This window comes from Micropterus dolomieu, linkage group LG18 (genome assembly GCF_021292245.1).
Source record: "Micropterus dolomieu isolate WLL.071019.BEF.003 ecotype Adirondacks linkage group LG18, ASM2129224v1, whole genome shotgun sequence".
Classification (NCBI taxonomy): Eukaryota; Metazoa; Chordata; class Actinopteri; order Centrarchiformes; family Centrarchidae; genus Micropterus; species Micropterus dolomieu.
The window spans coordinates 21,446,690-21,472,815 of NC_060167.1; the positions used below are offsets into that span (position 1 = coordinate 21,446,690).

The 26,126-nt window shown below is 38.6% G+C and overlaps 3 protein-coding genes across 3 annotated transcripts; 1 reads left to right on the forward strand and 2 right to left on the reverse strand.

Annotated features, from left to right (window-relative positions):
* Positions 1 to 2,181: 2,181 nt before the first annotated feature.
* Positions 2,182 to 3,966, reverse strand: si:ch211-103a14.5 (guanylyl cyclase-activating protein 1). The gene is made up of 4 exons (XM_046075298.1): positions 3,771 to 3,966; positions 2,809 to 2,960; positions 2,470 to 2,560; positions 2,182 to 2,312 (listed from the first exon to the last, which is right to left on the reverse strand). Exons 1-4 carry the CDS (start codon positions 3,964 to 3,966, stop codon positions 2,182 to 2,184), a joined length of 570 nt encoding a protein of 189 aa, XP_045931254.1.
* A 5,299-nt stretch (positions 3,967 to 9,265) lies between these two features.
* LOC123956616 (uncharacterized protein C6orf132 homolog) lies at positions 9,266 to 18,291 on the forward strand. Its single transcript, XM_046028932.1, has 5 exons — positions 9,266 to 9,543; positions 12,027 to 12,115; positions 14,569 to 14,659; positions 15,491 to 17,432; positions 17,539 to 18,291. The coding sequence occupies exons 1-5, from the start codon at positions 9,465 to 9,467 to the stop codon at positions 17,633 to 17,635; spliced, it is 2,298 nt and encodes a 765-aa protein (XP_045884888.1). The 5' UTR covers positions 9,266 to 9,464; the 3' UTR covers positions 17,636 to 18,291.
* A 3,888-nt stretch (positions 18,292 to 22,179) lies between these two features.
* On the reverse strand, positions 22,180 to 25,667 carry wdr77 (WD repeat domain 77). The gene is made up of 10 exons (XM_046076443.1): positions 25,269 to 25,667; positions 24,715 to 24,900; positions 24,483 to 24,624; positions 24,274 to 24,323; positions 23,671 to 23,741; positions 23,381 to 23,438; positions 23,049 to 23,120; positions 22,861 to 22,969; positions 22,713 to 22,781; positions 22,180 to 22,619 (listed from the first exon to the last, which is right to left on the reverse strand). The coding sequence occupies exons 1-10, from the start codon at positions 25,375 to 25,377 to the stop codon at positions 22,472 to 22,474; spliced, it is 1,014 nt and encodes a 337-aa protein (XP_045932399.1). The 5' UTR covers positions 25,378 to 25,667; the 3' UTR covers positions 22,180 to 22,471.
* Positions 25,668 to 26,126: the final 459 nt, after the last annotated feature.

The following is a 26,126-nucleotide window of genomic DNA, read 5'->3' on the forward strand; positions in this document are numbered from 1 at the left end:
CAGAACTCCCTTAATTCTCTGTAGCATACTATCAACAAGGTGTTGGAAACCATCCTCAGAGACTTTGGTCCATATTACAGTTTTTGCTTAGTTTGTCGCTTTGGTACATTTCTTAGATCATCCTAACACTAGGCCTATGCCTTTAACCTCACAGGTGCCCCCCCACACCAGTACCTATCTACAATCTTTGTCTGTCCACCCAAAAGGGCTCAGGACACAGGCAGTAACAATATAACTGAATGCATTTGAATTGTTATTTAAAAAGTAAGATCCTGTATTTCGCCAGATATAACCGCTTTATCGCTCTCGTCAAAGCCACTAAACTCCATTGACATAATCAATAATTTTAATGTTACTGCTGCCAGGTTATTGCGTTATTTATTGCGTTATTGCTTTTTAAAGCTTTTTGTGTGACTTTGGTGTTCGAAAGATTCGTTCGGATCTGAGCTAACATATGCTGGTGTAGGGGGAAATATTATTAAAAAAAAGGTTTATTCCATATATTCAGATTTTCATTGAATATATTCAGACTTTCATTCAATATTTTCAGACTTTCATTCCATATATTCAGACGGACAAACTTCATATACATACAGTATATTTCCTAAACAGCATGCCATAACATAGGCTATATATATATATACATGCTGGCGATTAGCACTATTCACTGCTCACTGTGTATTGTTACTGTTTAGCCTACTATGTTTGATACTGTGCCTATCAGATGAATGGTCTGTTGCTTTTGTTGTGTGTTGTGATTTGTTGTTGTTAATTCTTACTTTGTGTGTGTACCTTGGTCTGTAAGAATCAATATTTCTTTCAGCTGTATACTTGTATGCAAAGAATACCTCTTGATTTTGTCAATGTGTTTAACCATCCTGTATGTAGTGACTTGTGCAATGACCTTTAGCCTAGATGTTTTGGAGAGAACCGGTATCAAGCAATGTGATCAGCATGAAATAAGCAAATGATAGTGTAGGAAACAGCAGACAATTGTACATGATCATTTTCATCAATGTGTCAAAACATTTGCAATTTGTTCAAAATAATGAAAAATTGCATTTATGATGTGCACAAGTGAAGAGATGATGTGGAGGCTGAACAATTAATTTTGTGAATTTCAATTCTGATCTGAGAAATGTACTAAAGCGACTGAGAAAAACTGTAACGCAAGATATGCTTCATGCTTTACAATTTACGACAACATTTATTTGGCAACACATTTTGCACCATTAGGAATGTGCACGTATCAAAATTAAAGATTTTTCTTTATAAACATAAACTTACAAGCCGACATACTTGACAGCATCAGAAGCTAATCACATGTGGAACTTTAATCGATGAACAACTTAATATTATATATAAATATATATATATATAAAAAGGACTATTCATAGTTGTATAAAAGCTGCTAGAGTTGTTAGTTGTTTCCACTTACTTTGCTTTGAGTAATACAAAAAAATAACTTAAGGGAGAAACATGGAAATGCCCTGAGGTTGTCCTAAATAATAAACGGTCAGTCAGAATCCAACTAGAGGCTGATTAAAGGTAAAGTTGTTTATTTTAAATTAAACATTACAGCTACTGTCCTGCCTACCTCAGTGGATGTAGGTTTTTGTATCTAATTCATTCAAAGTATAAAAGAGATTTTCTGTAAAGGCTTTAATGTACAAAACATCTCTGCATTGCTCAGAAGAGGGGACATCTCAGGAGGCTTTACTGTACAGTATATAAAACACTACAATTAAGAAAGTCAAAGGGTCTCTGGATTCTACTGGTTGGTTTTTACACGTATTTTACACATACATGAAGTTCAACACTTATGTAATGTCAAACAGCATACAATGGCTACAATGAATGGCAATAATGGCACTTAATGAGCACAGAAATCATGCAGAGTTTTTTTTATCATAAGTAACACCTGAACGCATAGTAACATCCTGACTCCATTATTTTTGACAGAGATTTTATCATAAAGTAACATCCTGACTCCATTATTTTTTTCACCGAGGTAGCCTCCTTTTCTGCATTTCAAAGTGTGTGTCCTTTCATTAAATACAACTTTTGATATAGATGGATAGATTTGTCCACATCCATTTATCCTGAATTCATCTTCACTCATTCGGCTGTGGCACAATTATACAAAAAAATATATTTTAGGGGTACGTAACATTGGAAATATTACATTTTGGTCCTCATTTCTCCTTGTATTTTTTTTACAATGTGTGTGAGGTCCAAGCGCTCTGTTAGTGTCTTCTGCAGCATTTCGTCATTCTGAACCCCCTCCACGAACTCCTCATAGGACAGTTCACCTGGAAAATTGAAATGGAAAAAACACACACACTCATTCACTCACTGAACTCAAATCCTTCACTGCCGGTGGTGATGCAGATTCATTTTTAGTGAATTATTTGCCACAGTTAAGATCTATCACCCCCTAACCCTGTTGGTCTCGTCCTTGGGTCTCACCATCTCCATTGGTGTCAATCTTGTCAAACACCATGTTGGCAAAGTCCTCTGCTGACATCTCACCAGGAATTCCACTGATTGCATGGATGGACTAAACATGACACAAAGAAAGCAGTTAAAGACCGACACATGCATTGCTTAGTTGTTGCTTACATTTCTTCAACCAGTAGATGTCAGCAAAGTGTCAGCTGCTTGCGTCAGCACATTGCATTACCACACGGTGTCCTGTGCATTTCTGTGCCTTGAGTGTCATTTAAACCCAGTGGTCTGAGCAGTTGTTTCAGTACATGACTTTGGATTTGCTATAAGCCATTGGTTAAGCAGAAGGCTCATGCACACCTTAATTATCAGAAGCAGCTCCTCACGGTCGATGCAGCCACTCCGGTCGATATCATACAGTTTAAAGTACCAGCGGAGCTTCTGCTGCACCCCTCCTTTCAGAACCAGGCTCAGAGCGGCTACATACTCCATGAAATCCATGTATCCATCATACAAAAGAAAAGCTCAACATGAATATTGTCATAGGCAGAGGTGAAAGACATTCAAAGTTTAATCCTGCCCCATTTAGGGCTGTGCAAAAAAACTGTCAAATTGTGACAGTAAGGCCTGTTGCCCACCCATTTAATACTTTCTTTAAATGTAGGCCTAATACCTCCAATAATGATCTAATAACTTCTGGATAAAGACACTATTATTGGAAACACAATGATAGCTTACATGTTTGTAAAAAGAGGTTGCACCTGTCTTGTTTAAGGTTGTAGGTTAGCCTAGTTAGGTAAGCACCGTCGGAAGGGATAAGCTCCCTCTCTAATATGTTTCTTTCAAACATTTCTCGTAGCAGAATTAACACACCATTAGAATGAATACATGAACTTTCCTCTTATGAAAACACAAGCAGACACCGAATCAAAATACTTACACACTTTTCTAAAAGTTGGGATGAACATGAAGAGTGTCTTTGCTCATGCTGTTCTCATATAAGTCTGTAAGTCTACAAAGAGACATGATATAGGGGTAACTGGTGAATATAAAGTACAAATAAACATGGGTTTTTTTCCAAATCTTTGTGGGTTCTCTGATGATGATGATGATGATTATAATTCTTATTTTTGATAATAGTAGTAGTAGAGTTTCAGTATTATATTATGAATATGATTTAGTTTACTCATATTAGCAGCAAAGTCATAAGCTATCTACATGCAAATCAATACATTAAATGTACACTTTACCTCTACTGACATACAGTAACATTAGAAGATTATAACATATAGACTGCTAGAAGATTAAAAATTATCTTACACCATTCAAATCGAATGTTTTAAACATTGTCTCAACGTAGGCATTTGACGTATCCGACAGATTCCTCAGGCCAAATAACTGCTTGAACTCGTAATAGGTGACAAGTCCAGATGGGCACTCGGTCATGAATTTTCTGTACCACTGATGACTCTGGCAAGCTTCTAGTTCATCCACAGTCGACCCAGTGAAGTTTCCCATGTCTGTTTTTCAAAGCAACGATTGTGAAAAAATTGTAAAAACTGAATATACTGCATTCACCGAGTGTCCAGGCATGGCCAGTATGCAGACTAAAAAACAAGCAGCAGGAGTCAGTGTGTGTGTTAGCCAATCATCTCTCTGTGAAAGGCTCAGAAGTTGTAATCCTCTTTTCTTGCCAGCAGAAACTTAACTAATTAAACAGACCTAAGAGCAAAAATAACTCCTTGTGTACAGGACACAACACCAGCTGACCATTAACAAATATTTAAGATTTCTGACTGGCTTTTATGAATCAAATATCAATTGTTACTGCTCATTTAACCAATTTGGCGTGATTGTGCTTGATGAACTCTACAACACAAATAGCTAATATCATGACTGGGCTGTGTTCATATGACGCCCAAAAACTTCTTTCACATTTAGTTTGATGTTTATCTACTTTTCCCAAATAAATAATTGTTTCTCCCAAACACTTATTTTGGTTGTGTGCATGCAACATAAAGCATACTATGTATACTTTTTTCTGTAATTGTGAATATATTTTAATTCCTATCCCCCTTAGCTTGTTGCTGATTTTAATGCTTCTTTTTTATTCCTGCCTGTTTTGCACATGTGTGCACAAGCTGTGATAGTAGTATATAGCATTTGTGTACTTAATTTGAATATATATAGCCTATGTGCTTTCCTGATGTGTTTCATAAAAACAAGATTGACAGTCTGCAGCTCTGTGAGGGTGTACTAGATGCACACGTCAGCGCGCTAACATGCTTACAATAATACAAGCATGCTGATGTTAAGCAAGTATGATGTTTTCCATTTTCACTGTGTTGGTTTAGAGACTGCCACTGTTTGCTAATTAGCACTAAACCCAAAGCACAGGTGAGGTTGTTGTCATTTTGCAGGTATTTGGCCATAAACCAATATATCAGACAGATGGAAATTTTGGCCAGATGTAGGCGCTGGACCAAAAGTCAGGAGATCAGAGTTATCATAAATCATATTCTGAGGACCATAAAGCATGAACAAAATGTTACAGTAAACCATGCAGTAGTTATCGAAATATTTAAATAAAGAGCTAAAATGTTAACCTCCTACTGGTACCCGAGGAAAAATAAGAGGCTCACTAAAGTCAATAGGATTCAGCCTCTGGAGACCATGAATTTCTTTACAAAAATGTATGGCAATCCATCCAATACTTGTTGAGATATATTATTCTGCAGCATAGCCCTACCTAGAGCCACGGCGCTAGTGGGGCTAAAAAAAAGAAAATACTTTCTAGAAAACTAAATTATAACCCTTAAAGTGTAACTGATTGTATGTGTGTTGTTGTTATTAGGTTCTCTGCTTCACTGGGTTGTGGTCTTTAATCACAATATGCTATTGTCTCACAGGTGAAATGGGGCCCACATATGGGGTTTAATGCAGTTCAGAGGGCCACGCTGTGTGTAAGTTCAGGCCATCCCTCAGTAACTGTGAAAGCATTCACATTTACTGTACACAATGACAAGAACTCAACCTCACAGCTAGGGGGTCATTGACGCCGAGGGGAAAAGAAAAGGTAAACTCATAGAGGCAAAAGGAAGCTGAACACAAAATGTATCATTAACAATTTCTTTTAACATTCAAAACATATTCTACCAGTCCAGACATACTGTGTGTGGACAGTAAGTTAGAAAACTGACCATTTATTAAAATACAGTATTGCAGCTCTTTGAGACAAACATCAATTGCAAAACATTTGTCCATATTCATAAAGTTCCTTTCTTTATGTCTTCTCGCTGAAGTGACCTCTCAGCTTAATCTAGTTGGAGGAATGGCCGACCCTCTTAAAGCTCCTCCATCTGCTGTCACATCCACCACATTGGCTGCTGGTTTGTTGGACTGGACAGGGACGGCAATAAGCCTCCAGGGTAACGTCTCCTGCGGCAGAAAGAATTTGATTTCATGTTTACTGAAAAGAATGAAATGTAAGAGTTACAGATTTTGTTAGAGCAAAATGTTACAGCACGAAAACAGGTCTGTTCATCCAAATTACAAAACAATGTTTTACTTACTTACTTAGTATCTTGCTTTGATAATAGTTTTGGTTTTACTTGCCTTGGTTTGAAGATGTCTGGTTCCACCAATGGATATTAATCCAATTTTGTTTTAGTTTGTTTTGTTTTTTTTCAAAGAGAAAAATGAATTAGCCAAGCAGTTAGGCACACAAATTTAAGCCAAACGTAATTTTGTCTATAAGCACGCAAAGCAATAATAAGGGAATATTCGTAAAAAAAAAAATATTATTATTCAATACACCATTATGCTACATTATCAGGTGCTAATTGAATTATGCAACACTGAAGCCTCCAGTACACAGACCAACACATACATGAATGAACATAAATCACTGTAGCAAGACTACAATGAACAATGTTTTTGTTGGAACTACTTTCTACTGAAGAAATACTTCTGACGGAAATAAAAACTGCCTTCAGATGGCGGATCCATAATGCTGAAATACACGAGAATTGCTTCTGTCACCTTAGTAACTGCACACATTCTTCCACTGTACTTTCATTTACATTATCATACCTCATCACAATGGAATGCAAAAGATTTATGACCTTTCGGTCCTCATTTCCTTGAGTGTGTGTAAAACACACAAGGTCAGGTGTCTTTGTACTTTGCACATGTGGGATTTTGCAAATGCACAATATGATTTGTGACTAAAACTACGTGGGAAGAAAGGGGAACGAAAGCACAAGTGGATCAGAAAAAAATGCTGTATGTACTGGTGCCTGTATTAGTACTGTCTGCCATCAGGACACTGTTTCCATAAAATATGAGAAAACTTTAATCAACAGTGTAAAGTGGCTTTATTATTTTATGTGCAATTAAAAGTATAAAAACACTGCCATCATAGTGCCTCTCCTAACTGAATGAGCTTATTGTGGTAAAAGTAACTGCATAAATGGCTGAATAATTGCATTGAATGAATGTCCCAGCTATAGTTGAGCTGTATAGCATGTTCACCACTGGGAAGCAGGTAAGCTCTTGCCAACACATTCTTCACATTTCAGCCAGCATCAGTTGGCATGATGAATTCCCACCCAGGACAGAGGAACTGGACGGACCAGTCCGGTTTGTCTCCAGGACAGCTGAGGTTTTAGGTGCGACAGAAAGACTTGTAGACTGCTGACAAGAGACAAATAAAGAAGATTGACTGGCTTTCTGGATGGTGTGAATATTTCAAAAATCTGCTATTACATAATTTAAAGCAAGAGGCCAAAACTCCTCCTGCTTAAACTCACTTCAGTGATTACAATCCATAGTCAAATGTGAGTCTTTGTCATCCTACATTTAATATCAATCTGATCAAGGAAATACATTAAATGTCCTTGTTGGACTATTACTATGGTAGTAGTAAGTGACATGGTATTCAGATCAAGTATGTGATAACACAAAGTAAAAGTATTATCAGCTAAATGTTCTTAAAATATCAAAAGTAAACTCATGGTGCTGCACGGCCCTTGTCATTGTTATTGTTACTTACTATGTTTTATATATTTGGATGATTATTTCCAAGTGATACAATTTAACTAATACCAACAAAAGGCCCTAAAATAGTGAAGTAAGTATTGCAATTTTTATTTCATGGTTATTTATGGTTCACACTTTCAGGTTAGCTGAGTCTGGGCCACATTGTAAAAAACAAAACAACCTGTGTAGGCTGGCATTTTTATTACAAATACTCCAGTAAATTTATGTTCTTTTTATTTTGTTTTATTTCTCCATTAATGACCATTTCCTGAATTTCTTGTTGTATTTCATGATATTTTATGTGCTCCTGCAAATCACATTGATGGATTTTGTGTATTTAGATCATTAAAGTAAAAGTACCAAAACCACACCATAAAAATACTCTGTTACAAGTAAAAATCCTCCATTCTCATTTTACTTATGTAAATATGCACAAGTATTGCCAGTAAAATTTACTATATATATGTTTATTATTGGATTATTACTATTGATGCATCAAGTACTTGTAACGTTGAAGCTGGCTGAAGTAAAGGAGACAATTTTAACTGCTTTATATACTTTCGTGTTGTCAAATCTATAATAATGCATCATATTTTAAAAAGTGATCATTTATATTTAAGATGTTGATCTTCAAGTTTGATCAAAGTAAAGGTGTCTAGAAAAAATTAATATTTGCCTCTGAAATGTGGTGGAGCACAAGCATAAGTAGCACGAGATGGAAATACTCAAGTACATTAAAGTTGTATTGAACAGTGTTGGAAAAAGTATTAGGATCTTTGTCTTGAGGAAAACTAGCAATACAACAATTTAAAAACACTCTGTTACAAGTACAACTCCTGCATTCAAAATCATACTTAACTAAAAGTAAACAAGCATTATCAAGACAATGTATTTAAAGTAAGTCCTCAATATGCAGCCAAAATGGGTTCTGCTGTTGTTACATTATTAAACATTATAATGTTAGATTATTATTATTTATGCAGTAAGATGCATTTTAATAATGTAGCTGGCTGCAGCAGAGCTTTATGTTATACTGTTGGTGGTTTAATTTACTGTAAACTGGATACTGGATACAACATGCATTGTATTTTATATGCTTATTTGGGTTTTAAAATCTGCATTCGGTTACACTACTACTAAATGTAGTAGAGTAAAAATTACAATTTTCCCCTTTGAAATTCAGAAGAAGGAAGTTGTAGAAAATTAAAACACTCAAGTAAACTCAGAATATAGTAACTCAGAATTTTATTTCAGTAGATATAACAGCACTTGAGTGAATGTACTTAGTTACTTTCCACCCGAATCACCTTGGACTTCTTGTTTTGAAAGGTGCTAAAGAAATAAAGTATAATAAAATGTAACTTTATTATGTTTTATTACACATATATCACATATACTCTAAGAGCAAAGGAGCATTTCCCATCAGCATCTTACTTCCTGTTGAAATCCAAAACACTGGTCCTCGGTGACTCACATAAAACAAAAGCCCATTTGGATTTTCATCAAGGTGTTGGTGGGTATTAGGCCTGATGTTTCTTCCAAGTGAAACCACTGCCACAGTCACAGTCAGCCCTGCCCTGCCAATAAGGCGGACCACAGCGCTGTGAAGTCTTTATGAGGATGACAGACTCATTTCGCGGCTCTCTAAGATGAGCAGTGAGAGCATAGTGAGCAACAGGAGCGGCTCAGGGAGTGCGCAGGTAAACGCAGGTGAGCTTTGTGCTGGGAGTGTATAAATACAGGGAGGCACAGTGACAGGAGAGAAGGCGTGGTCAGCTCCATTTTCTCTGTCTGTCCCGAAAAGTTTCCATCAGATCACAGGAGTCAGGTTTACCTGGCGCGCGACGGTGCACCTGTCGCGAAATTCGAGAGTAGCTCACCTGCACGTTACCTCGGACTTACCTGTTGACCAAAATGCGTCAATAAGCTTGCCTCAACCAGCCCAGCCGTATCTACACATCCACTAACCAGCAAACATGAAGAAGGGAACGTTGAATTTCATGTCTCGGAAGAAGCCGTCTCTTTTTGACTCTAACATCAAAATTAAAGACATGGGTAAGTACCGTGTTTACAGGGCCTATAGGCTATAAAGGAGAGAATGTGTTAACATGAACGATTCACTGAGGAATAAATGACCTTTGTACCTGGTGTTGACATGAACAGAAGTCTGTAGGCTAAATGTTGATAATAAGATCCTAAAAGACATCCTCACCAGCCTTTTAGTATTTTTGACATGTCCATATGAACAGCAGGTGCTGTCAGGATAGTGAGTTCATCCGTGAAAAGCCTGTTCTCAAATGTCTCTTCTTGGGAAATCTGGGTGACCTTGCATAGTGTGGCTTCACAATGACCTGCCCTCTGTACAACACACATTGTGTTGCTGTAGTTTTTTTGTTGCCTTAACAATGCTTTAAGGAAATAACGGGATGTGGTTTAGGAGCGCAAGCCAAATGAGGAAATTGGTTTAAGTGAATATCTTCAGGATCCATTACTCTTTTATTAGACAAATATTTTAAAAAGCTGCTTTCAGTGTGTTTGTTTGACCGATGTTTACTGTCCTGACCTGTTTAGACACAGGTTGAAATCCTTAATGTGAACAACAGTCAACTCTAATCTCAGATACACAACATAATGATATCTAGCGGTGGTTGCAAGTGAAATATCAGCGGAGGTGGCAGAAGCTCACTCTGTGGGGACTTGGCTTGGGAACTGGAGGGTTTCCAGTACAGACCAGTCATACAGAGTGTGGACCAGGGGCTAGAGAGATGCCAGTTCATCTAATGGGCACTGTCATGGTGCCCCTTGAGCAAGGCACCGAACCCCTACTGCTCTGGGCACCTGACTATGTGGCAGCCCCCTCACTCTGACACCTCTCCTGTATTCTGGTCCTGTGTGTATAAAATAACAGAGTGTAGAAATTTCTTCTTCTTCTCTATCCTGACAAAAGTATGAAGACCTGACTGGATGATACTGACCAAAACAAAAATCACATTACTTTTGTTGAAATACCTTGATATCAATACACTACTTTAGGGATTGGAACTTTAGTAATACTATAGGAACATATAATTGCACATATACATACTATTACAACTTAGCAAACTCCATCAGCTGAGAAAGACTGTGAGATGCGGTTAATAGATCTAGAAAAAGATAGTACGCAGACTATGAGTTGTTTTTTTTTGCCTAACTAAGAGGAAATGATAACCATACATTATTCACTGTGCCTTTCACTCAGCTTAAACATTTAAATCATAAAGTTGGTTTGCTTAAAAGTAAAGCAGCCTTTAAACCAGGAAAAGACTTAAACTTAAAAGATAATACCATAATATTATCGTAACACTAATTCCTGACAATAGACTCATCTATCAGTTCACTGTTTAGCTTGACGTGACAATAGTTCCATTTAAGGAAGAGCAGGAAACAAGCTATGCAAAGCCACAAAATGAGAAAGAACATTTGTGTATTTAAATCAGGCAGGGGAACAATAAGGAAACTAATCATTTGGTTAGACTGGTTTAACACCACATGCAATTCTTTCTGTACTCGCTTGTACCGAGTTGAGCCCTCAGCTGTATTTGTTTTGGTGTGACACCATCATATTTTCAGTGCGTGAACATCACAGGGAAAACATAATACTTGTACTAATACTTGAGGAAAGGAAAATCACTTTGCCTTCCTTGTTTATTATGTCAAGCTCTTTCGTCACTCTTTGGTGATTCTTTCTTCAGTCGCTTTGGAAGGCTGACAGAACATATGGACTAAATGCTTCTCAATGACACGTTTCTTTCATCGGCCACTTGAGACTTGAGATGACTAACGCTGGAATGAACAGTAAAGTAATGTACATTTCTGTTCTCCAGCCGACCTCAGTGACCTAAGATTATCAGTTAGTTTAGCAAAAGTTTTCTTTCAACTGTCTGTATTGGTTTGTAATTTTACATCTAAAGTTGGATGGGTATAAGATTAGTTACTGTGCCTTTATCTAAGTGCTCTTTCAACTCACCTTTCCCTTTTGGCCTAAGTCTAGAATAGCATTTCAATCATTTCAATTTGGGGATATGATTTAATATTGATTATTTAATGATTTAATATAACATTTATACGACCATAACTAAGCTTTCACTTAAACACCGTGGTGAAATATAAATAACAATTACTGTGAGGTCTTCACCTGCCCATAACAGTTTAGTTGTCACTAACAAAACTACCTGGAACAGGACATGGGATCACACAGTAGATAATTAGATTGAGTGTCACCTACTAGGAGGCCACTGTGGTGCACACAGTATCTTGTTACCTGTACAATGACAGGAATGTACTAATCTTTACCTGAAAGAAGAACAATAGACAGTTGGACAGGTTAAAATGTGTTAAGTGTCTTCTTTCAAAGGTGAATTTAAAAATACTCGTCAGTGTTCATCTGCTTACACCAACCCTTTGAGCAGAAATTGAATGGCTGTAATCTTGAACTGAAACTTGCCATGCTAACAAAAGTTTCCCAGGTGATTCAAATATTTTTATTTTTATTTCCTCAGATGATGTGGAGCTGGTGCTGGAGTCATCAGCGATCCCAGAGTCAGGAACTGCCAGTGTGCGTGCCAGACCCACTGTCAAGCATCACGCTGTGAGTAGCTCTGTTAAGCTTCATGGTGCATACACCGTGGATATTTACATTTACGCTCAGTTTCCAATATTGGAATAAGATAAGATATGCAAACTCTGTATCTAAAGAGCTGCAACGATGCAAATTAGATGATAAAGGAAGATTTTGTGTTTGACTGGCAGAGAGTGTGAATCTGAGTCAGCGTAAATAAGCAGAAAGCTGGACATGTATGAATTATTTATAATTTTGTCAGTTGAGTGTTTGCATTGGTTGAGTTTGGGGATGTTTGTGTCTGTTTGGTGAAAGTCACTAGGCACTAGTCACTATGTGAATGATAGCATTACTCACAATATGTTGTCTACAATAAAGATGGTTTCACCATCCAAGTGTATTAGATAGAGCTAAATCTGCAAAGAGTAAGCTATAAACAGTACAGTACTAAAATTAATTAACTGCATTCAGAGATGCTCTGCGGTTCATAGTATTTGAAACTGGAAATCTGAAATGAAGAAACTACTACAAAAAATAGCAAATTATAATGTACAGTTCCTACTTTTAATAGAAACAACCATACTTGTTTTGATAAAGCAGCACCAGTGGTGGAAAGTAACTATGTACATTTACTCAAGTAAAAGTTACTTAAAGCAGGTTTTGTTTACTTTTAAAAAATTTCTAGTTGGGGTACCTTATGTACAGTAAAACACTCGCGATTCTGCACCATAATAAGCTCTTTTGCTTTTAATAATCAAAGTACATTTAGCTGATAATACTTTAATTAAGTAGAATTTTGAATGCATTTAGTTGTGATGGAGTATTTTTACATTTACTTAAGCAAAAGATCCCAATACTTCCACCATTGTGTATTGCAACTGTAGATATTCCAATATAGTGCCTTATTGTCCTAACGCTAATGTGCAAAGTTTAAGTAGTTTAGCTGCCCATATGACTGTCAATCCTCCTATTATATCATCATGATACAGATTTAAATACGAAGCTCATCTCTACTCTGGTTCACACACCTAAGTGTTTGGGAGTGTTCTGTGAATGCATCTCTGGCATGCGTTGGGCGTGACACACCCAGCAGCACACCGGCAGGACAGCTCAGACTACTGTGACGGATAAAAGTGAGTCACAGCCCAGGGAACAAACAGATGAAAACAAATTGAATCATACGCCATCTTTACTGACACTCCCTGACTGTAGTGCAGTGTTCTTTCCAAGAAGCCACATGCGTGTCCTGTGATTATTAGCAACGGGAGAGTTGTGTCATTGAAGGTATGATATCAGGCAGGAGTCCAACTTATTCTAATTGAAACTGAGACCTGTTTGACTTTTTTAGGGAAATGGCTTGTTGAGACATGAGAGCAGTTTTATTCTACGTATAAAAATGTTGTCAGTCTGTAATTTGAGTAGATGTATTACATGTAATAAAAGCATTTAAAGGGCTAAAAAACAGCTTTTCAAGATCCTAATTCATTACCAGCCTAATTAACTAGACTATTGTGATGCAGTGAAACTGATGTTAGCTTGTTGTCTCATTGCATTAGCAGATTACACAAAGAGCCTGCAGCACAGTAATGTCAAGAAGCACGGCAGTAAAAATATGTTTCAAAGGACAAATAACCTGTTAACTCTTATGGACTTATATTGTGTCAACACAGTCTGTGTTTATTTTTGGTGGCGTTTGGGCTGTAAAGAGAACAGAAAATCTCTCTCTCTCTCTCACACACACACACACACACACATATTTGTTTCTCTATTCCCATGGGGACATTGCATAGACATAATGTATTCCCTAGCTCCTTACTCTAACCTTAACCATCACAACTATATGCCTAACCTTAACCCTTACCCTGACCACAACCTGAACCTTAACTTCAACTCTTAACCCTCAAAAAGCAGTCTCTATTAGTCTCGGTTAGTATGAATTCACGGTAAAGTCCCCACCGGGATATAAAAACATGAAACACACAAATAGACATACACACACTCACAAAACCACAGGTCTCTAAGTGAAACCCTGCAATTTTCCCAGCCAGGCCCACTTTAACTACTAAAAAATGTAACAGGTGTATCCTCTGATTCGCCAAGTGCTCCTCATGAGTGATATATGTTAAAGTTCAGTCATAGCAAAGAGTATCCTAAAAAAATGCACAATTTAGAGAGAGGCATCGCAAATTTGTGTGTTTTGTCACAGATTAGCAAGTTGTAGCAAAACGAACACATTTTATTATATTCACCACCTGCCAAAGTTCCTGTTAATACTAAGACCTAAGAGCCAATAAAATTATTTGGCTGCAACTGTTGGAACAAGGAACGTTGAGTGCTGCAATAGCTCAGAACTGGTTTGTTCACTCTGAGAACGAAAATTTAGTGCGTCTTGAACAGGATGTAATTTTTCTCATGTTTACTGCTGTTTTTGAACCATGTTTTGAAAATCAACAGTCTGATGGTGAATGTTTGTTTTCTCACAGTCCTCATCAGACAGTTTCCAAGGGTTTGCTGTCCCAACACCCAAAGTCCCCCTCCTCCCCCCTGTCAGTGGTACAAAGATCAACGGTTCAGGTGAGCACCTACCCGCCTCTAATATGTATTTAAGTTCAACATGGCAAACACCCAAATTCCATTATTTACACTCCAAAGGACCCATGTCATTTGCAGTGCGTTTACTCAGACTCAGTTGATGGAGCACGGCAATCATAATGTCTCCATAAAGGAATCCAAGGAAGGTTAAAATCAAGGGCAACTGAACTAGGTTGAAGATACATGAAGCGTATTCAGTCAGTCTTCAGCCTAGTCCAGTTGCTCTTGATTTCCTTGGATAACTATGACCTGGATAAGTGAGAACCTTCATAGACGTCTCCATAAAGGGTTGAAAATGCAGAACAGGTAAATGTTTGCCTAGGGAATTGTTCAATAACCCTCCTGAATGTGTCCAAACAGCCATACCAGATAGAGGTGTATTTACAGAAAGGGAGTTTTAGCATTTATAAAAAAAAAAAGCGGACATCAGTAATTTCTAAAACCCCCAAAATCACATTACCATCTTACTTCTTTATCAGGCTTTTAATCCAGATTTAATTGATTCTTTATGACCGATGTAGTTATTTTTTCTTTTTAAGATATCTGCTTTTATTGCTATTTCTACGCCCAAGTGAATGTGACATTGTTCATGCACCTAATCAGATAATCTAGGAATTTTATTGTATTTTACGATCTTATTGACTTTTCACTTGAATTGACTTCTGAAAGATTTCTCACATAGTTCTGAATACTTCTACAGAATGTAAATGTTTGAAACATGGGAAAGCAACACATGTTAAATATTGTAAGGGCTTCCGCTTCCCAGTGTTCAGTTAGTCAGTTAGAGTTATTCTCTCTCTTCTTTTTTCATAGTTGGTGAAGAACATTTGTCCAATGGATCGGTTATATCTGTGCCTGACCTCATGGAAGGGGAAATATTTGTTCCTCCTCCTCCCTCTATGGCACCTCCACCCCCTCCAGGGACTTTTATCCCTCTTCCACCAGACTTCATGGGTGACCTGAACAGTCTAGACCTGGCAAACCTTCAGCCACCTTCCATGCCCGCTCCAAAACCCCCTTCACATCACCTTCACTCAGTGGATGAGGAAAACTTAACCTTCTTAAAACCGCCACCAATGGCTCCGCCAAAGCCTCCGCCAAAGCCTCCGTCTACTTGCTCTAGTGGCTCTGTATCATCCTTACCCATTTCTAGTCCACCACCTGTCAAAGTTCCTGAGCGTCCAATACTTTCCCAGACCCCTGTTTTAAGGGAACACAAGACACCACCTCAAAAGCCCATTAGACTGTCCTCTATCTCCTATCCTGACTCCCCACCACAGACTCCTGCCCCACCTCCCACCATGCAGACACTGTCCACCTTCAATCCCCAAAACACAGCAAGGCTTTACAGTGTTCCTAAGACCTCAATTCTCAGCGGGTATGAGGATCGCGACCCAATACCCAAGCAGATGTTGCTTCTGGAAGATTCTGGGTCTGTCAAATCTGCGCCAGTGCTTGTTCAGGTGAAATCCCCTAAAGTGGCTACACCATCTAAACCAGTTTCCAAAGATGTACAGGAGCCGAAGGAGAACTTACAAATTACCCAACTCTCTCAATCACCCCTGCCTGAGCCAAACAAGAAGGCTAAGACAGGGACAGTCTCAGCACCGCCAGAAATAGACAAACCTCTCCAGGTTCCACATAAGATGTCACCACAGCTTCAGACAATGAATGGTGCTTGGGTGGATTCAGAGCCCAGCAAGGAAAAACTTGAAGGATCTCCAAGTCAAAATCGCAAATTCAGTCCGTTATTAGATCGTAAACTACGCAACCTGAAGAGTGACATACATGGGGCACGAGAGGGACCTGCAACTTCCCCGCTGGCTCTTTTACTGGCGGCTAAAGAAAGAGATAAACATAAATCGACTCCTTCTTTGTCACGGGAAAACAGTGCCAAGAACAATGAGCAGCTTAGTGCACGCATTCTCCCAAGTGACACAAATCCCAATTCATTTATTGTCACCCCTATGTCCAGCTCCTTCTCTTCTCCAACATCTCAAGAAAAAATACAGGAGAGTCCAAAGTTCGTCAATTCAGTTATTCAGACTCCAGAAAAATCCAGCAGTCCTGCACTGGTCAAAGATCAAGTTCCATCTACCAGTCCAGCTCTCAATAGGATGGCTGCACCCCAAAGTGCAACACACCAGGCTGAGCAGAAACAAAATGCCGAGCAAAGCTCCTCAAAGTCTCAATCGGCATCGCATGAGGATATTAAAGAGGAGTTAAGTGTGCCATTACTCCCTCCACCACCAGAATTTGATGATTTAGATAAGTTTATGGAGCCCCCTCCTTCCATCCCACCACCTGACCCTCCCATGAAAAAGGCACCAACGCCAACTGTGAGCTCTCTCCCTACAGCTCAAGTTCCACCTCCTCCTCCAAAGCCTAAACCCCCAGCCGCTCCGAAACTTCCACCTCCTGACATTGATGTCAAACCAAAGGTACAAGTCCAGACAAAACCCAAAGTGGTCCCCTCCCAGCTACCAGACACTCTATCACCAAGTCAGGCTACGCTCCTGAGCATCTTACAAAAGAAGATGTTGGAAATGGACAACAAAATGGCCCCAGTTAAGGAGGCAGGGACCAGCTCCGATGACTGGGGCGGCCCCTTGTCTGATGAGGACAAAAAAATCCCTGTTGTCCCCAGAACCACACCACAGAGCAAGAACAAAGCCGCAACCCTGGACATGAAGGAGCTGGAGGATAAACTGGTTAGGAAAAAAAAGGAGACCTCCTCAGTCAAGGTTCCCACCAGGTAAGACTCCCAGTGCTCAAATATGACACCTTCACTTTTTGAGACAATGATCCCAGTGTTTAGTTACATTTTTCACTCATAATCATGAATGTTGTCTTCCTTTCAGCAATGGACTGCGGTCAAAACATCAGTACGGTATGACCTTTACAGTTCGCCCTGGAACCAAACAGCCTATTACTCTCGTTAGTAAAGGGGATTCTTGAGGTGTTAAATGAGATAGGTGTCCTTCTGTTTAGCACACATTGCATGTGATTGGACAACGTGGTTTTGCATCAGAATGAATTTGTACATAGGGGAAAAAAACTGTTTTTATATTTTATTTTTGAAGCATTACAGTAAACCCTTTTTTGAAAGTTTTTTTTAGATGCTGGTTTATACATTGAGGTATGTTTCCTTTTTAACCAAAGCTTTTAATCAATCTCAATGCCACATGGGTAATATTTAAAGGAAAAGAAAATTCTGTTCATATATAATGAATGTGTATGATGTGTATGCCGGATGAAAATGAATCTACATTATTCAGTATTCTGTAAAGTCCATAACAGATCTGTAATCTTGACTGTAAAATACAATAATGTACAATGTAATTATTTTGGTTCATGCTGTAATTACATGTCCCATAACTGTTACATGTACATTATGTAGGTCCGTTGCAACAAAGCCAACTGTTAGTTCAGAGATGTGCCAGAGTGTGTTGATCTCTCAGAAGGATTGCTTCTCGTATTTATTGATGTGGGAAATGTTTTGCGTGTATGCTGATGTGTGTCGATGTAGCTACACTCATGTTTTTATGCTGTACATATCAGTTTGCATAAGATTAAAATAGAACTTAGATATTGTAAGATGTAGTTTTATGTACATGTTAAGGTTGTATAATCACAATATTTAAAATATTAGTCTTTAAGCAGAGTTGTTTATCTACAACAAATGTTTTGTAACAACTCCCTAACTGAAAAAATAAATCCAAGCACTAATTGCATGTTTAAATAAATGTCTTTGAGTTGTTGTTGTTTTTTCTTGCGTACAGTATTAAACTTTTGTGTTAGTATCAAGACGTCTTTGATGTGCATATGAAGAAGAACGGACAGCTGCACTGTATTTTATATAATACAGTGGAGTAAAGAGTAGGGAAGCACCAACATAAAGATTTAATCAGCAATAATCTCAAATAATATTTGATATAGCCTGTTATTCAAGCTCTTTCAAGATTCAGATGTTATAGTCTCAGTATTAAAACCCTTTGTAAAATCAACCACATCTAGTAAGAAATGGTTTAATAATTCTATATATATATCTATTTCTAATCAATAATAATCTACAGATCTGTTACTCTGTTGAACTGTGTTATGTCTACAGATACTTGATCTTCTACATGTAAAGTTGATTTACCATGACCTTAACTATGAAGATACATCATGTATCGAGATATTTTGAAACGGAATCTGTATTATTTCTGTTTCTGTATTACAAGAAAGGACCAGGGTTCCTACACATTTTCCATTTCAAAATTCCACATCTTTCCAGACTTCTAGCTAGATATTTATTATTACTAGGTAGCCTATAAATTAGGTAGGGATGGTTTCCGTAGGCTGAAAATATATTTCCTTAACAACTACATCAATGCACAAGTGATGATATGTATATGCAATTTAAAGATACTGCCGCATTGTCTTTCAAACTAATTTGGTCATGGGTGTCCGCTTTGGTTTATAGGGTACTTAGGGCAGAGCTGTGTCGCAGGCTCTGACGTACTGGCATAGAAGCAGCTCTGTCTGTCTGAAGGTTGGGCCGTCCTATGCGCTCACTACGCAGGGGCATGCAAACTGAAGAATATCTTAGCTCACTCTACTGTCAGTGTTTGATGAGAGGAGAAAGAGGGACTTTTTGTCAGGTAAAGGCCTGATGGCACCCATTATTTAAAACAATTGGAGTATCTGTCTCTCAGTCAAGGATTAGTTACAAAATAGAAAGCAATTGATTGACATTGACTATGTAAATGTTGATGAGCGGGGCAGACTGGGCAATATGGATGCACATATCAGTAAATAACCAGTACTGCACATTCAGCCAAGTCATAGATTGAATAGTATTTTACATTTGAAAATATATGAAAGTAAACATGGGGGAACCAGTTTGAATGGGCTGTGCTTAGGTCTGTCAGTAGAGTAGATGCCAGCCAGTACAAGCACAGAATCCAACCCTTTAGCCAGTAGCCTACAAGCATCCAGTATCAGCCAGTACTAGTCGAGACCCAGTACAGACGTCTTTAGCAAGTCACACAGACCCGGGTCAAATACAGGCAGCCTCAGTCAGTACGTGCACAGCCAGAGATGTACAGCCAGCATCAGATACAAGCAGCTCAGACCCTAATGGAACAGCTGCTTCTCCACCAGATTGGACCCCAGACTTAACAGGCTTTATAAGGTGGAGTGTGCAGAGTTCCATTCAAACTAGCATTGGATTTTTCTTTCCCCAAAGACAAGGTTAAGCTTTCCATTTAGGCATATTAAAGAGACAGATTGTTTTAAACGAGGGAGGATTGTATTGAGAGCACTGTGGTATCAGGTGTGACTGTGTAGCAATGGCAACTTGTTTACATGGCTCACAGTCAGGTAGGAGGGCCAGGACAGCTCTGGGCTCCAGCAACATCTGATACTAAGCCTAACACCTAGAAAATAGAAAAAGTCTGGTAGAGGCACGTGTGGCATATCAGTGAAGGGTTGAGTGAAGATGATGCCGGAGACCTAACGCCTATTCCTTGATGCTGTCTGATAGAATCGCTATATCCAGAAGGAAAGAGAGTGACCATTCGTTCTGCAGCCTGTGTGTCATTATTGCAAGTACATGTTGATTTTATTGTGAAATATGGAGGCTTACATAGCTAAAGTGTAATGTTAACTACCACGTTAATATGACGTAGGCCTAGCCTAATTTTGTTTTCACGAGTGTAGGGCCACATTTCAGCTCGAGAGAACTGGAGTCCAGTTCGTTTTGAGCAAAATTGTATATGAAACAGATAATAGTTCTAATGCTGCCTGCAGACGTGGTGTAACAACGTAACAATGCTTCAAATATAAATAATGTTTTTCAATTAAACACTCTTCAACCAAGATCGGCACAGAAAAATAACTTTTAATGTGGTTAAAACAGGAAAGTCAGAAAATCGATATGCATTGATGAATTAATAAATTATTTATTTATTTATTTATTTTTACAGTATATGTTGTCCACGGCTACTCTGTGTAAAAAAGATTCACCTTCAGTGTTTGAAATCCCTGTAGCATCTGAAGGCAGTAGGACTGATGTGTTGATAAATTCGCGGTCTCCGGGAAGTGCCGCACCAGAGCCCAGTGCCATTACGCACGGCCGTTGGACATTGAGGACTCGAGATTTTATTTGAAGACCAGTCAAGACCATAACTTCGGGAATATCAATAAATTGCTTTTGCATTTGTTAACATCCTAACTTTGATTGGAAGTAAAACTCATTGCTTCAAATTCAATCAATAACCCTAATTAAACGACTGTCACCCCTTCCCGCAATGCTTACATTGATTTCAGCTCTTAGTGTTTGTATGTGGGTGATTTAATGGGAAAGTGGATCTTTCAGATCACTTTGAGAAGTACCTATGATCTCGTTCCACATTTTATTTCGTGCCATGCAATGCAGGGAGCTGGTCTTGGTCTTGACTTGGTCTCGGTTTGGGCGGTCTTGACTACACCACTAAGTACATATTACACAATAAAATTTATTTAAATAATGACACACAGGCTGCTGAACGATCAATCTCTTTTTCTCTCTCTTTGGACAAATATAGCCTTCCTAGGAGACTGCATGAAGGGATTAGTGTTAGGTGTCCCGTCGGGTGTGGCGGCATAGTGCTTCAATCAACCTTGTACTGATAAGCCACACGTGCCTCTGAATGAAACTAGAAATGTTAGGTGTAATGTCATTCGTTGCTTGATAGTGCAGAGTACTTGTTTACTGTATAAGGTTTGGATCGTACCACGCCATACTGACCTACTTCTTGTCTGGCTTTCTCGCCCTGGCCCACGCAGTGGTAAACATTTTGGCTGTGCTGGCTTCCTGCTCCAAACGCCATGAAACACGCTCTGCTTGTATCATCAATTTATTTTTAGGAAATTTGAAATGTCTATTTTAGAAAAGAGAATAGGGGAAATGGTCTGTAAACACATTTTTTCCATACTTATCCAGACTTTGAAACTACAAATCAAATTGCATACTTCTTCATACTATGAAGGAATCCTAATAGACAATGTTCCTGAACTCCTGCATAATGAGCTAAAGGTGGTTGGTACTTCTTTGATGATATTAATGATTAAAAGTTACAAACACTTAACTTAAAAAAAAAAAAAAAAAAAAGAGAGAAAGCAAGATTATGAAAAAATAACATTACGTTATTGTGGGCTTGAGTGTTCAATTGCCTCAGTGCTTTGTCTGAATTTCCATAGATAATGGCTTGTAAAAATAGTTTTAAGGTATCTAAGTACAGTCTACGTCAGCCCACAGATTAGCCACACCAGACCTTTGCAAACCACTCATCTTCTTAACTCATCTTGTTAACTTCTGAGCCAATGTCCTCACTTGTTAAACATGAACAAATAACCCACTGTCCTCTTTTGACCCAGCCTGCCTCAGTCACACTCACGCCCAGTACTTAAGTTTCTTCCTAAAGCAGTTGTTGGCATTTAATAGATTCAGGAAACACAAAGAAATGTCAAAATGCTCTTGCTATCACAATATTAAGTTACCTTTAATGGAAAACTATGCAATATTTTAAGTGTAATTACACAAATGCAATACAGTATGAAAAAAGTGGAAGGGAGAGGCCGTACAGTAGTGTAGTAATGCACCAAGTTCAAATATCGTGCACATATCTGGATTACTAAATGACAACGAAACACTTTATTTCCTGAATGACATATTGTATTTAACTTTTTGGATACGCATGGACAGCCCTCAAAAATAGGGGGTGGAGTAGTTGTTTTAAATTGTGCTCTTCCAAGCATATGTTGGGTCTAAGAGGAGGAGTTAGGAGCTTCAGCAGCGATATCCACTGTGTGGTGAAGCACAAGGTGATCCCATCCTACGGTTGTGAGAGTGTTGGAGCCACTGTGGAGCCAACTCACACCTTTGACAAAGTCCTGGTGTTGTCGATCTCTAAGTCTACAGAAGAAGAACACATGGTTGGTGTTTTTTATTTTATATAATTGTACAGGCAATAGACCAGGTTTTTTGGTATGAGAAGCAAAGACTCACATTTCACGGAGTTCAGAGTTCAGAACAACGAGGGAACAATCATCACTTGTGGAGGCCAGCATGGAGGCACTGGGATTAAATAAAAAGTTAGAGTTTTGTAGAGGAGCAATGTAAGGGTGAATGACACTGTGCTAGGATTTGTGTTTACCTATGTGTAGAGAAGGCGAGCCCGTTAACTCTGCGGTTGTGGACGTTCTCCACCTTGGGCGGCTCTGTTCCCAGGAAATCCTTCACACTCACTCTGCCCAGCTCATCACCTGAAGTGCAACAAGCATGATCAGAAACACAGGAACTAACAATTTAATGTCTCTGCCAATCAATAATCTGCTGCCTTACCAAAAGCAATGGTGCTTCTGTGGTGGGGGTGCCAAGCTACAGTGGTAGGGGCGCAGATGGGAGACTCTACATCTGAGACAAAAGACAGCAATGGAATATGCATCATTAAAAAAAATCATATCTTGACAAGATGTAATACCAATTAAATTGCCTATAGAGACTATTGGATTCAGGGTCAACAGTCACGGGATTGAGCTTTGTTAAATGAGCCAAACAAACAGCCACAAGGCAGCTGCTCAGACACTTATCTGAACATAATGAATTCCATTACCCGTCAACCACCCGGGAAAAAAGTCTGATCCTGGTTGTTTAAGTGGGGACATGTTACTCACCTATTCTAGAGGCTGGTTTGTTTGGCTTTCTCCTGTCCCACATCAGCACACGGCCATCCTGAGGAATGGAGGATTACAACAGTGTGAATAAAGACAAGTACAATCTTAGAGTTACCATCTTTATTACTGCTGAACTATCTGTTTATACACGGCATGTATTGTTGGAAATCAGTTCATTCTTAACATGCACATTTATGCAGCAAGGTGCTCTAAAATCTAGTTCAATCAGTTACTGTATGTAGGGTGTTGTCTTTAGAACCATTCATGTAAAATGTTAATCAGTAACTTACTTGACCACAGGAGATAAAAAGAGACTCTTCTGTAGGACTGCAGGCAACACAATTGACTGGCTGTGTGTGCACTGGAGGAAGAGAAAAGTTAAAGAAACATTTGGTTTTAATGTACTGCTGACATTCTTAAAATACAACAAATTATTATATACACATATATTATATACAGAAATATACACTGTGCTTTCTGGTGATTTCTTAAAAAATCACCAGATTCTCTTCATTTAAGTACAGCAGTTTATGAAAAAATTAAAAATGCAAAAAAAGACGTCATAATTTTAGCAAATGATTTGAAAAATTTGAGTTCTGCACCAGAGAATCATTTGTTCTTTGGCACATTGCTTAACTAAACCAAAGCAAATTTATTTAAATCCGTTTAAAGCTTTTTAAGATATTGTGCAAACAAACAGGGAACACATGAATGAGGGCAAACAATCTCGTGATTTACAAAGACCTGATTTATCTTTCTACTCAACTTTAGCAGAAAGACCTTGTGGCAAACAGAAACTCCATAAAACCAAAAATAAATATTAATTGATCTTTAAAAAAATATATCAATACTTCCCATTACTATTTACTAGATATTTTGAGGTGTTCCCTTACCATTGTAGGTAGTGACAACCATCTGCTGACTGAGATCCCAAATTTTAATTCTGTAGTTTAGAAAGGGGAATAGATGCATTTTGATGAGAAAGGGGGGGAAAGTTAGTGACAAAAACATATTGCCAAAGTTTAAAACAGTCAACATGCTTCTATTCTGCTGTGAAACTTCAGGCAACTGTGTGTGTATCCACATAAAATATAGTTCTAACCGACAGTCCATGCTGCCGGTGACAGCACTGCTTGCTCCAGTAACTGGGCTCACTGTGGTGACAATGTGGTCATGCTCGTGTTTGGTGAAGCGATTCACCAGCAGACGCTCGTCCTCTGCCAATTCCCAGAGCTCCAAGGCACCTGCACACCAACCAGTCAAACAAAACCCAGTTTAACATTCAAGTCTCATGAGCATGCTCGATTCTGAATTGCTACAAATCTGCTTCTTACCCGAGTCTGATGCAACAACAACACCCTTTTCTGATACCCATTTGACATCTGTGACTCCAGACTCAGTCTGCACACCAGCTTTGCAGAGCTCCTCATTGGGGGCCTGTGCAGGGTCACTGTAGACCCACACAGATCCCTGCCAGCTCCTGCCACTGAGACTGGAGGCACCGAGCAGCAGAGTGCCATCTGTGAGGAGAGCCAATATAAATTAAAATACAAATATTAACTATATCTTAATCCTATTTTGACAGACCAAACTAAATTGTTAGGAGCAGTCTTCAATTCGGCTGTTAGCTCATTGTTAAAGGTAATTTCATTTGACATTTCTGTCACCTGAAGCAAAATCAAGAACATAGCCTAGCTGGGATGCTCAGCATGTGCCCAACTTTAATAAACTACATGCTATTAATTTAATATTTTGGCGGACTGTATATGAGCCGAAAGTAGTCAGAGCGTATTATCACAGATGTAGACAGACTCGGACTAATAATAACCAAACAGCTGCACCACGTGTTTACCTGCGTAACCTTCAGCTAGCTCGCCTTGTTACCTACCTGCTCTATACTGCACCGAGCACAGATGCTTCTCCATGCATGCTGGAGCATTGGGGGGTATGTTCCATCGGTTCTCCTTGATCATGCTAGTATCTACTGCACTCTTCATTCAGATAACGCACTAGAACTTTACAGGGGGACTTTACAAACGACTTCAGCGCGATTTCTAAGTGAGCTCGCTAGCGTTAATGTTTGCCTGCAGAGACACCACAGTTTCCGTCTTTGGTTTATTTGGGAAAGATAATTGATCGTATCCTAATCACACAATAATGTCCGTGTTGCGTGAGAAACCACAATATGTAATAGAGCTAAAGTTGTCGTTTCAAGAATGAATGAACGAGTGAGCAGCAACGCATGGGACCGATGAACACACACTTCCTGGGTCTTCTTCTTCTTCTTCTTCTTCTTCGGTTTGTGGCAGTTGAAGTCATTATTGATGGTACATTACTGCCATCTTCTGTGCATAAGGCGAGACACTACAGTTCAAAATGATACATTTTCAGATTTCAAGTAATTTGCAACTATTATTATAACTAATGTTATAGCATACTTTCATAAAATGTAAAAACAATATTTATAATCATTATTATTTGTCTGTTTTATACCAAGTCTGTCAACTGCAGAGTGGGTATATTTCATCTTTGTTAGCATTTTCCATGTAAAAGTTAGACCAGTCTGTTTATAACTCTCCAAATTGAATCACATCTTGGTGGAAAGCTTGTTTTCTAGAGCATACTGTTAGCTAGTCCATATATAGCCAATAAGCTAAGTGTGTTGTTAGTTACTGCATTGAATAGTTGTTTTCTCAAAATGACATGTTTCCTTGTCCTTCAAGGCAGTTAGATCATCATCCTTAAT

Bases quoted from the DNA above. Each gene is read 5' to 3' on its own strand.
- LOC123956616 (XM_046028932.1), top strand. From the start codon at position 9,465: ATGAAGAAGGGAACGTTGAATTTCATGTCTCGGAAGAAGCCGTCTCTT. The intron at 12,116-14,568 runs GTGAGTAGCTCT...GTTTTCTCACAG, and splicing joins CCACTGTCAAGCATCACGCT to TCCTCATCAGACAGTTTCCA. The intron at 14,660-15,490 runs GTGAGCACCTAC...CTTTTTTCATAG, and splicing joins TACAAAGATCAACGGTTCAG to TTGGTGAAGAACATTTGTCC.
- si:ch211-103a14.5 (XM_046075298.1), bottom strand. From the start codon at position 3,966: ATGGGAAACTTCACTGGGTCGACTGTGGATGAACTAGAAGCTTGCCAG. The intron at 2,961-3,770 runs GTGTAAGATAAT...CTTTTCTTTTGT, and splicing joins TAAAACATTCGATTTGAATG to ATGATGGATACATGGATTTC. The intron at 2,561-2,808 runs GTGTGCATGAGC...TGTCATGTTTAG, and splicing joins AGCTGCTTCTGATAATTAAG to TCCATCCATGCAATCAGTGG.
- wdr77 (XM_046076443.1), bottom strand. From the start codon at position 25,377: ATGAAGAGTGCAGTAGATACTAGCATGATCAAGGAGAACCGATGGAAC. The intron at 24,901-25,268 runs GTAGGTAACAAG...CTCTCCTCACAG, and splicing joins CTCGGTGCAGTATAGAGCAG to ATGGCACTCTGCTGCTCGGT. The intron at 23,742-24,273 runs GTAAGGGAACAC...CTCTTCCTCCAG, and splicing joins GGTTGTCACTACCTACAATG to TGCACACACAGCCAGTCAAT.